This window comes from Bombyx mori, chromosome 6 (assembly GCF_030269925.1).
Source record: "Bombyx mori chromosome 6, ASM3026992v2".
NCBI lineage: Eukaryota > Metazoa > Arthropoda > Insecta > Lepidoptera > Bombycidae > Bombyx > Bombyx mori.
The window spans coordinates 7,242,003-7,254,146 of NC_085112.1; the positions used below are offsets into that span (position 1 = coordinate 7,242,003).

A 12,144-nucleotide genomic window follows, 5' to 3' on the forward strand; every position below is an offset into this window, starting at 1 on the left:
GGAGATGCTGCATGACTGACGCTCCTATTTTATTTTCACAAGCGCTCAGTATGCGTGCCAATCATGCTTAAAAACTAGTGAAGTTACTTACTCGTCAGCGACTCCTGTATCCTGGAACTAAGTGAATTAGTGTCTAGGTAGGACAGGTCCGACTTCCGTCCATTATTTTATGCAAAATAAGCTAGGGCGAGCGTGATATAATTTCGCGAACAATGAAGCTTTGTAATTCATGTCATCTATTTAGAACTAAATGGGACGTGTTTACAGCACAAACAAACTTGTAGTTGTTAAGCGTTTTGGTTTCAATCAAACTTCAAACTCTAATAGGAAATTGATTGTGGCTATTTTGTTCAGGTGTACGTAATTTAATTTCGATCGGTGAAATTGTTGTTTATAAAACAAACCTTTTTCGTCTTATAACTTTTGAAGTCGTCGTGGCCTAAAGGATAAGACGTTCGGTGCATTCGTATCGAGTAATGCACCGGTGTTCGAATCCCGCAGGCGGGTACCAATTTTTCTTATGAAATACGTACTTAACAAATGTTCAGGATTGACTTCCACGGTGTAGGAATAACATCGTGCAATAAAAATCAAACCCGCAAAATTATAATTTGCGTAATTACTGGTGGTAGGACCTCTTGTGAGTCCGCACGGGTAGGTACCACCGCCCCGCCTATTTCTGCCGTGAAGCAGTAATGCGTTTCGGTTTGAAGGGTGGGGCAGCCGTTGTGACTATACTGAGACCTTAGAACTATATCTCAGGGGTGTGGCGCATTTACGTTGTAGATGTCTATGGGCTCCAGTAACCACTTAACACCAGGTGGGCTGTGAGCTCGTCCACACAACTAAGCTGAAAAAAAAACCGCAGTTTTAATTGACTAATGAAACATTGGTAGCTATAACTATAATATAATCCCAGAGTATGTTCTTAGTTCAAAAAAATTTTATTGTGGAAAGTTTATCATGTGTTTCATTAGTATCGTACGATAGCAGGAGAGTGAGCGGTCTGAACGCCATTGTCATCCTAGTATTAAACAACAGTGTAAAAAATCTTAACATAGACAGTACACATTACTTGCACGTGACTTTCAAAAACCCTGTAAATATCGTGATAGATGTTAAGTATTATATATATAACCCATTGTGCATGAGCTTCAGTCTATTCAATGGGATGTAAGTCAGGACTTCGAACAAAATAGACTTCAACCGTAGCAGGTGAGGAGGATAGGGGGTTTGCACGGAGCGGGTTTGGGTAGAGACCACCGCCCTGCCACCATTAGATTTTCGATCTGTGGTCATCAGCACCACAACTACGCAGAGACGCAATGTTTACGTTCACTTAAAATAAGTCAGTCGTCTTTAATGAAAATTCATTTATTTCATAATTTACATCATCAACTTCTAGTAGCAACGATATATACTATAATATTGTTTCATATAATTACAGCTCTTAATCTGGTTGCATCAGTAGGTATATTACATTAATAAATAAACAAATATAATAAATAAATAAATAAATAAAAACAAAAGTTCATACAAACATGAATTTTTAGCCTATATAATGCTACCGCAGCCAATAACTACTGGAATAGGAACATCGCCGCTTTCATTGGACAAATAATCGGAGCTCATGGGGCTGATTCATGACAGAAAAAAAGTAAGTCAGTAGTAGTAATCATTGCGGGCATTCCTTTTTTACCACGGTCTTGATCAAATCTGTTAAGTAACTCTACTTATAAAACGTTATTTTTCAGGCGTTAGCGTCTATTGAATTTCATATCATAAATATCATTATTGAATTTAAACATCTATGATAAATCACAAAATACCTGAACAACAATTCGATTAAAAGTATCTAATACATAGCACATACTAACAATTTTTCACTTTATTACAGGTTTAACTGTCTTTCAACAACAAATGAATATTTGTCTTGAATGTTCAATTCAAGCTTGCTCTTTAATTAACAACATAAAAACAATACATTTACATTTTATTTGACCTCGCAATCAGTGCGATTCTACCTATATACTTACAAAAACAAACTTACAAGATGTCTTAACAGTATTTATATATAATATTTACACATTTTTTTCCTTATTTTAATGTTGTATCAGTAAACTCAACATGTCACTACAATAAATTAAGGATCATAAAAAGAAAAAAAAAACGAGGCGATATTGGCGTTTGGCTGCCTGCTTTGCATACCGCGGTCTAATAAGTGTGACAAACATATATGTATATATGGTAATATATATTGATAAAAGTATAGTCCATTGCCATTGCCTATGTCACGTAACTTTATGGAATTATATTCAGGAAACATGTTGCTTTGCTGAGCTAGTAAGAAGAACACATTAATGTAGCAATTTTAAAAATGCAAATATTCCAAAGACGAACAGAAAAACTAATCAAATCAGTTATTATAACTAAGTTATATATATTTAAAACATGTTACGAGGTTTATTTTTGTATGTAGATACGTCATGTCGTTTTTCTTTAGAATTACCTTTTGATACCTTGATACCTTTGATTCGTAACTATTTCTTTCTTTTTGTATTTTTGTAGTCACAAAAATTCTAGAGTTTTCGTATTCTATAACGGAAGGAATTTATACTTTATTTGCATTTTCGATCAATTATTGATGAAAGTATGAACTAGAAAATCGATGCCTCCAATGAAAATTTCAAAATTTTGAGTTAGAGTAGTCTCTAACTCAAAATTTTGAAATTTTTGTTTTTCACGCAAATCGCTTCACTATTTTAAAAGTATTACAAATTCATTATTAATGAGGTTTGAAGCAAGAGTAATTCAGCTAGTTACACAAGAAAAAACCATAAAATCTTTATTATTGCAGATATATTTATCAACTTTTTTCGTTTAAACTCTCCTCCTGTAAACGAATTTGGAGTTAGAGTAGTGTTCATTGGAGGCATCGAAATGGTTTCTGTTGTGATCGAACAGAGGGTTGTGTAATTGTTGCGAAATGGCAATAGCGATAGTGTTACTTTTCTATTAATTTTCGGAATCAATTCGAGGAATATCTTGTTTTTAGATCACAAGTCCTTAAGAAATTTTGAGAAGCCATACTAATCATTTTCTTATTTTTTTATATAATAATAATTTAAGACTTACGTTTTTAAAAATAATTACGTATTTGAATTTCAATTTTGATAGTATATCCAAGGGATTTTATATCAAATTACAGTGAATTTTTTTTAGCACTAGTGCTTGCAGTAACATTTCACATGATTATTATAGATGCATGTAGGAATACATATGTCTCAGAATGGCACATTGATCATACAAAACTATCAGTCTTCACTTAAAATATTATATACAACAACATTTCATACACAGTAATAATCAACACTACAATTGTTTTTGGATTTTTCCAAACAAAAATGAAATTGGTTTTTGGGTGATATGACATGAAAAACATCAATAAAATTTAAATCTACATCACAATTTTTATCCTACATTGTTTTCTAAGTACTCGATACGTCTATTAAATATGTTATCACGACAATTATTCATCGTCTTATAGTACGATGTTTCTTGGCACTATAACGAGATCCGTAAGTTCATGTCAGCTGCATAACACAAAAAAACTAAACAAAACGGTAAAAAATAAAATTCCTTGTGAGCTATTTGTACCGGAAGATTGCGTCGACTCGTAATCTAAACATTAACAAAAGATTATTCTTTTCGTTATCGATTAGTTCGTGAACGATAAACATTCATTTATTCAGGGATATTAGTAGTGATTGCTATTACAGACTCACCGACATCTTTCCATTCTTCCACCTCATAATCCCCGATTACTCTATTCTCGGCAGAGCTGTCTCGCCATCGATTTTTATGTTTACCTGATGAAAACAAGGAGCATAAGATAAAAATGTCTTCGTTGTAAGAAAAGCGGCGCGGAAAATGATTGCGTCATAAAAAATCTTACATCCCGCTAAGGGCCCACGAAAGTGGGCTTTCAAGTGTGATCGAAACATATGGCCCCATAAAGAATATAAAGAAATCCCAAATCTATAACAATAAGGAGGTATATTCGAAGTCAAAGCGAAAACAAAATCGTTTTTCCACAATAATATTACTAACGACCCAATTGTACGGAAGCATTGGGTCGCGGCGGCAAAACCAATAAATACAAAATCCACCATCGACCTTTTCAGTGAGGCTGCCTCTAGGAGAGCACGATGAATGTATAAAAGGCACGTGGCGGGCTTTACGGAACTTTCAGTTGCCTGCTATTGAATTTATAAAACAACTTCAGATAGGTGCCAAAACTGATTCGATTTACTGAATTTCCCGATGCGAAACTACGACAGGGTACAATTAGTAAGAATATTTGGCCTCTAAAATTAAAGTAGTTATATATGAAGTTATCAATATCCGGACTTTATTATAAAATATATGTAATTATGTGATTATGAACAATTAAATATATTAGGGATGCTTAAGTTCTTAAAATGAAAACATGTTATATCTACTAAACTAAAATGACTACCTTTTTTTCTCGGAGGAAGTGTTGGAACGTAGTTACTCGTTGTACTAGTTGTTGAAGGAGCAGAGATTTCTACAAAAAATAATAGTTGATTTTCTTAAAATCCTTTGATTTTGTTGCTTGCTATTTTAATAGATCGGCAAACAAACTCACGAACGAAACATAAGAGCGGAATCTCAGTTGTACTTAAAAGGGCGGTCCCGCCCTTTAATCCGGAACACAAGGCTGATCCACGGCAGAAATAGACAAGACTGTGGTACTTCCCCGTTGGGGCTTACAAAAATATTCGTTGGTAGACATCATGATAGACACAAATGTTCTAAGAATGTATAAATAAGCAATCAACAGAATAAAGTAAGTAAATCTATTTATCAGAGAATGTCCAAGGTCTCTAATAATACAACAAAATAAAACATTATTGTATTGAATTAAAGAAGGTATAAGTAAGTGTATTATTGTAAATGTATAGGTACCGTCAAGTCGAATGAGACCGTCTGTCTCTCCAAGAGAATTCTTAGCAACGCAGCGATAGGAAGAAAAATCTCTCGGAGATACTTTCCGTATTGTCAATTTCATTTTCCGACTGTATCCGTCGTCGCTTAACGATGTTACATATTTATTGCCTGTAAACAATTACATGAATTCGTACATTAGTAATAATAATACACATTTATAAAACTCATGAATTCATATAATAATAATAATACACATTCACAAAACTCAACTTGCTTTATATGTAGTTTCGGATGAAATCATGAATTTTGTTATATTTTAATTTTAATCAGATGTACATAAACAGATTGATGATTTTACAATATTTTAGTTCAGTGAAGTAATTATTATACATTGATAACTGTACTAGACAATTTTTCTTATGCTGAAATAAACAATTTATTGTTAGTTCCAGGTAAACAAAAGGTTAATTTTTTTGTTGTAAATCTACTAAATTACTTATCGCTGAAAACAAAAGTAACGGTAGTAGTAGTTTTTCAATAAAGAAACTTTAAGAAATTTATGATACAAATATTCGTAGCATTTGATTTATTTATGACATAGCTATTTCTTGAAGAATTACAAATATGTAGTAGTATAATCTTGTGATCTATTTGTGATGAATAGGATGTTTCGAGGACAAAAGAAAAGTCAAAAACAAATCTCTCGATTTATATCTCGCATGATGAGGGCGTGCGTTTCGGAACAAAGGAATGATAAGCCAAAGGTCGCGTTCACTTATGCGCTCTTGTAATTGTATCACACCGATTTTTTTTATATTTTTTTTATTGCTTAGATGGGTAGACGAGTTCACAGCCAACCTGGTGTTAAGTGGTTACTGGAGCCCATAAACATCTACAACGTAGACGCGCCACCCACCTTGAGATACAAGTTCTAAAGTCTCAGTATAGTTACAACGGCTGCCCCACCCTTCAAACCGAAATGCATTACTGGTTCACGGCAGAAATAGGCAGGGCGGTGGTACCTATCCGCGCGGACTCACAAGTGGTCCTACCACTAGTTAAAAATCATTTTATACGTTTTATATCGTTTGTGAAATAACTTCTCTAAGAACCTTGTTACGCATCCATAATTAAGCATGCTGATTGTTATTAGTTCTAATGCGCTTTAAATTTGTGTTCTTCGTATAAATCACACCTCAAAAATGGCATATTCTTGGTTTATGATTTTACAAAATGGGACCGAAATATTTATTAACAATCAAATACAATAGTACAATTTGTTTACAGCTCACAATGAAAATGTTTATTTCAGAACTTGTCTAGAATTTGAGTAGTAGTGATAATAGCGAATTGCGCCGCGAATTGAGTTCATTAAAAAATTCGTACCTGAAATGATCATATCTCCCCGGTCTGTTGTCCAGTAATTTATAGACGACGGATATGCTTCAGTGTGGCACTCAAGTGTTACATCTTGGCCGATATACGCTGCTTCCAGTTGATTCGGGATTGACAGCATTGGTGGAACTGTGACAAAAATGCTCTATAAAATTTAATGAAAAAGTACTTAAAACTGTAAAACTGAGACTTAGTGCCCATATTTCAAATTGGGTAATCACTAACTCCAGATGGGCCGTGTGTGCGTCCACTTATCTAAGCAATAAAAAAATCTTATGTTTCATTAAGTTCTGATGTTCACACAATATAAATTGATTTTGCGTTTTCTCTGGTTATGAATTTAAATTGTGATTGGAATATTTTATCAATATTGTTATTGAAAGAATAGCATCACGTCTACATCTTTGTTATGAAATATATGACGTTACTTATTTGAAATTTCGTACTTCGTATATTAAGTATGAAAGGGTTGGTTATGCATGAGTAAAATAACAGAGACGCGAATCGAGAATAACACTGTCATAAAGATTTGTTTCCAGCTAGCAAAAGTACAATGAAAACTGGCAGTAAAATTTATAAGGAAGTCGGGTTGCTTAATCGAGTGAAAGTTACGTGAGCTTTTCACGTATCTTCTAAGAAATGGAGAGGACTGTGAAGTCGCTGAGATACGGAATGCGAATTAGGAGCCGTCGCATTCGGCTTCTAGACGAAGACAGGCGGGTGGCGGGAGCCGGGTGAAGCGGGTGAACAGATAGTATCGCCATTATCGCGTCCGTGCCGTATTCACGTCAGCATAATGGTCTAATTGGCCGCAATTACGGTCGATTCGGTGGATGGAGCCTTCGTCAGGTAGAGGCGCTCTTGTCCTCGTAAATACTCGTTAACGGTACCTACCGGAGAAAAATAATATTTATCAGAGTCGACTCCCTACTTGGAATGGAAAAGAGGAAAATAATCGCTGTAAACGCCAAATTTGGTACGTTAACAATATTAAATCGTAATTAAGTCTTTGTGATGAGAATGTTTTTTTTTTTTAGGAAATCGTTGTCAATAATGGTTCTGTACATCTCAATTCAAACACGCAGAATTTATGAAGTGTTCAAGCAGTCCGCATGTATATTTAACCAGGCACCAATATCCTGCTTATTACAGCTTTGAAGTTTGAGATTCGATTCAATCGAGCTCAAGTTTCAAGGTGAGTGGTGGCGTTCAGTTCGTATTATCCATGGGTTGCGGTAATCGATAAATAAGACTAACTAATCAGGACTATGTAGGGCGTCAGCTCGAACCCCCCTCTTCAGTATCGAAGGAAGTAAAGCAGTTTAATTTATAGCTAAGAAAGTTTAGTATTAACAACTAATAAGAAAAAAAGCTATCGAACTAAAAAACAGCTTTGACTGTCATAGATGTCAGTCAACCTATTACGACTTGTTATACGTATAGTTCTCAAGTCTGTTCATAAATTGAGTTACTTATTTGAATGATTTAGATGAAAGTCCTGATTTATTTATCATGACCCAATAAATAATATATTTGTGTAAGTGTCCTGTTAGATCTCGATCTACTGACATTAGGGACTACGGTATGACATTAACAGATTGTTATTTAATAAGGTTCGAAGTTTCAAACCTCCGGAATCTAATTTAACAATTTCAACGTCACAAGTTCCTACCTACATCAATAATTTGATATAAAGTTTTATGTGAATTCAACTTGAATAATTAATGTTATTGAAAAATAAATTGTTGATTTAGATTAATTTGAAACTGAATAAGTTGTAACCAAGTCAGAGCAGTTTATTTCATGTTTTAATTAGTATTTCCGTTACCTATGATTTTTGTATGTTATACTTGTTTTGTTTTTAGTAAATCCTAAAATCAGAAATAAATGTGCTTTTAAGGCGACGTTTCCAAACTATCAAGTATTTGTATGTTTTTTATCTGTTCGTTAATTGCCCGAAAAATATCAGCGGCAATGTTTCACGGACATTGCTTTTGTAGGCGGATCAGCATGTAGCCTAAAATTGATAGTAAATTAATGTAACTAACAAATGTAACTAACAAAGAAATCAAGGGTTCCAGTCGCTCTCTATCGTAGGTCATTTTCATAACGCATAATATGGTTATGTAAATATTGTTTAATAAAAATTGGTATAGTAAAGAAACGTCCGCGCGTCCCGTCCTTTCCGGCACGTATTGTCAATTAAAAATTAAATGACACGCGCAGTCCACGGCTCGTGCGATGTAGGGGTGTCTGTGAATTGTTTTCGTTTTCGGCTTAGATTATGTACTCGTTCAAATAGTCTGTAAATTTAACATTTAGTTTTAAAAAGAGATAGCCCTGATTTTCTTGTTGATTATTCTCAGTGTGAAATAGTATTCCATATTGGTGGTAAGGTTCTGAAAATTTGACAGTATATAATTTAATAAAAAAAAAGAAGATATAATTTTCTTCTTTTTCTCCACCTTATCCCACCGGGTGGGGTCGCCATAGCTAATTTTTGTCTTCCATTCTCTTCTATCAGCCATCGTCTTAACACTCACTCCTCTCTCTCTGATATCACATTCACACACTCCGTCCATGCCTTCTTCGGTCGACCTCTTCCCCCTCTACCTTTCACTACCATTTCCATACATCTCGTAGTCACAAGCATCTTCTCTCTACGCATCACATGTTTTTTTTTAAATTGAATATTAATATAAATATTATTTTTAATTCCGGCGATAACGAAGAATTTATAAAAATGTCTTAAGTTAAAATTTAACCTCTCTGCGACTTTGGGAACATAGTTGTTATTGTTAAGTTTCAAATACAATTTCCATCGACGTGCTACGTACACAAGTCAAGTATAAGCTTATAGAAATATATTTCCGTCTTTATAACCCCATGCAACGCCACAGAACTAGGCAGCGGCGTATCTCGCTCACAGCATAACATTATGTACGTGTTGAATTTTATCATAATTTATACTGGCATTAAATTAATCCATTCGTTAATCATGAACGATGTCGATGGTATCAGTAACCAATGCATGAGAATGATTACACTGGCTGAAAATGTATTATGTTGGACCATTAATTATTAATACCGTAACCATTTTTGAAGCACATTTAGGCATTGTTGGTTGATTTTTTGTAACTTTAAAATGTATGTCGGCGCTAGACTACCGAGCCACTGCAAGTCTAGAGCAAGTCGTCATGGCCTAAACGATAAGACGGCTAGTGTACTGGCATTGAGTGATACTAGTAAACCAGCGTTCAAAACTCACAGACAGGTGCCAATTTTTCTGATAAAATACGTACTTAACTCATTAATGGGTTTCACGAATGCCTTTCACGATGAAGCAATTAAAAGGTGTAGAAAAAATTAAACCCGTAAAAAAATAAAAAAATATATAATACTATACGAGTATACCATATTGTACTATATTAAATATATTTATTATACCATATTATACGTAATTACTATAAAATAAAGATACTACAACATACAACTAAGATATAGACATAGTAAGCCCGAAGTTCTAATTGAATTGTGTAATGGCTATCTCAACCCTCGAACTAGAGGGAAGACTGAATCACGACAAAAAAAGGCTATGTGGTGGTGGTATTTACCCGGGTGATCTCCAATACGATTTACAACCAAATGGCGTCACCTCCGAAAACTCATACTTAAGAATAACTAGATGATGACCAACCGGTTTTTTTTTTTTATAACGCCATCTTGATGTGTCTTTAAAGCGGTCAGTTGCCCTCAATTAAGAAAAATAGTATTATTATTCGCCAATAGATGTCGGGAAGACTTGATTATTGAAAACACGAATAAAACAACATTTTCTGAAAATAAATCGTAGCTAGATCGATTTATCGCCCCCGAAATCCCCTGTACACTAAATTTTATGAAAATCGTTGGAGCCGTTTCCGAGATTCAAATTATATATATATTATTAATATACAAGAATTGCCCGTTTAAAGGTATAAGATAAGTAGATAAGTAATAATAAAAATATGGTATTTTGATTATGTTTTCATTGTGCCGTTTTACTTACATTGAACCATTAGGACAACTCGCTTACTAATAGATGGAGGCACGCCGTTCGAAGCTATGCAAAGGTATGCGCCCATGTGAAGTCTTGAAACTTTGGATATAGTCAAGTTTTCGCCGTCGACTACGTTAACTGTAAACAAACACCCTGATCATGTAACATGAAACACCGCTCATATGTATATCTAGAAAAACATTAACATAATATCGTGATATAATTTACATAATGAAATGCGGTAAGGAATATTCCGAGAACTACAACAATAACAACGTATAATTAATTTTAGGTACAGCCTTTAAGATTCCTTCTTCTCGATAATTTAGGACAATCGCCGTACTTTCATAAACCTAAGAGGGCAAGGTTTAATAATTATTCTCGAGTCGTTTACAGGCATTGTCAAGCAAATATTTCTACTGTGCCGTGATTGTTCAATTTAGCCGTATTGTATGAAACAATTGATTCGAGTCCTCTTCGTTTCAAGTTCCCTTTACCGAGCGTTGACTTCTAACGTTTTGACTTTTGTTAGATCACGATTAATCAAAATCAGGACTCGCCAAGTTGGAGAAACAATTATGCGTCTCAAATATAAATCAGCTGTTAGAGCAGTTCCGTTGAGGGTGTTCAACTAATTAGTAACTATTTAGCAATATTCGTAACAAGAGTTTCCGCGTCATGCTCGCGTATCATACGTGGTAATTGAAGCGTTAATGAAATAATATAATTAACCGGTTACTATTTTGGATTATAGGCAAGAAGTGGATGAGGAGAGCCGCAGACCGGGCTCAGTGGTGTAGATTGGGAGAGGCCTATGTCCAGCAGTGGACGACTATGGGCTGTTGATGATGATGATGATGATGATGATGATGATTTTGGATTTGTTTAAGAAAATGTTTTAAATAGGTTAATGATAAAAAAAGTTAATTTTTTGTGATAAAAAAGTTTCAAACTATTTATGTTTCATGCAAATAAGGTAATCATTGAAATTTTGTTACGCTGTCGTTAATATGCTAAGTCTAATATTTACCAGATTCTCCATTACAGTTAAACTCTTGACCGTCTTCTCGGCGCCACATTACATAGGGTTCCGGATAGCCTGTGGCTCGACAAACCATCGTAACGTTACTGCCTTCGCGCACTACCATATCCGTTGATGTCATGTTATCGATTATCGTCGGTGGGACTGTTTAGAAAAGGTGGTACAAAAACATTAGCTGTTAGTAACACTGGAAGTGATTCTATTGAAATTTATGATTTTACTTACCGACGACTTGCAGGTAGCCCTTTCTAGAACGCATGGGGTCGGTGTTTACCTGACACATGTACCAGCCTCGGTCAACCTCCTGGACGTTCTTAATGTGTAGGTACCACGAGCGATGGTCATTATAGGAAAGACTTATACGAAGATTCTGCGTTATTATGTTGTGATGGATGCTAAGTATTGTTTGTGTGTCAACGCGAACCCATGCCACCTAAGAACCATTTGTATTAAATTAACAAATTTATCAGTATTACTTACAAAGCGATCCCGATGTTCCGTTAATAAAATTTAAATTTTGGTATTTTTTTTAATGTTGGCCACAAAACCTGACCTATTTGAAATCAGATGGTAACTGGAACTCAAAGAAAATGCAAGGTACTTGTCACAGCTTCCTTTCGGACAAGAAGTCTCTAGGTTAGTGACGTGAGTAATCCGTGTAATGTAAACTGAGAATACAATTTATTATCGGTTAGTA

At 34.6% G+C, this 12,144-nt stretch overlaps 1 protein-coding gene and 1 long non-coding RNA gene across 4 annotated transcripts in view; one reads left to right on the top strand and one right to left on the bottom strand.

The window, feature by feature from the left end:
- Positions 1 to 1,358: 1,358 nt before the first annotated feature.
- LOC101744380 (lachesin) overlaps positions 1,359 to 12,144 on the bottom strand; it is a 29,029-nt gene continuing 18,243 nt past the window's right edge. For 2 of the 3 annotated variants that reach the window (XM_062669079.1, XM_062669080.1), the window contains 8 exons: positions 11,673 to 11,880; positions 11,436 to 11,591; positions 10,415 to 10,543; positions 6,358 to 6,495; positions 4,990 to 5,139; positions 4,520 to 4,588; positions 3,786 to 3,869; positions 2,323 to 3,681 (listed from right to left, as the gene is read on the bottom strand). In XM_062669079.1, the coding sequence (XP_062525063.1) occupies positions 3,590 to 3,681; positions 3,786 to 3,869; positions 4,520 to 4,588; positions 4,990 to 5,139; positions 6,358 to 6,495; positions 10,415 to 10,543; positions 11,436 to 11,591; positions 11,673 to 11,880 (1,026 nt within the window). In that variant the 3' untranslated portion in view covers positions 2,323 to 3,589. Of the gene's footprint in view, positions 3,682 to 3,785; positions 3,870 to 4,519; positions 4,589 to 4,989; positions 5,140 to 6,357; positions 6,496 to 10,414; positions 10,544 to 11,435; positions 11,592 to 11,672; positions 11,881 to 12,144 lie in introns of all 3 variants that reach the window. The other variant, XM_038011809.2, reaches the window with a different exon arrangement.
- Positions 10,957 to 11,967, top strand: LOC119628655 (uncharacterized). Its single transcript, XR_005244820.2, has 3 exons — positions 10,957 to 11,103; positions 11,453 to 11,604; positions 11,686 to 11,967. It is a non-coding gene; the product is annotated as an uncharacterized LOC119628655 (long non-coding RNA).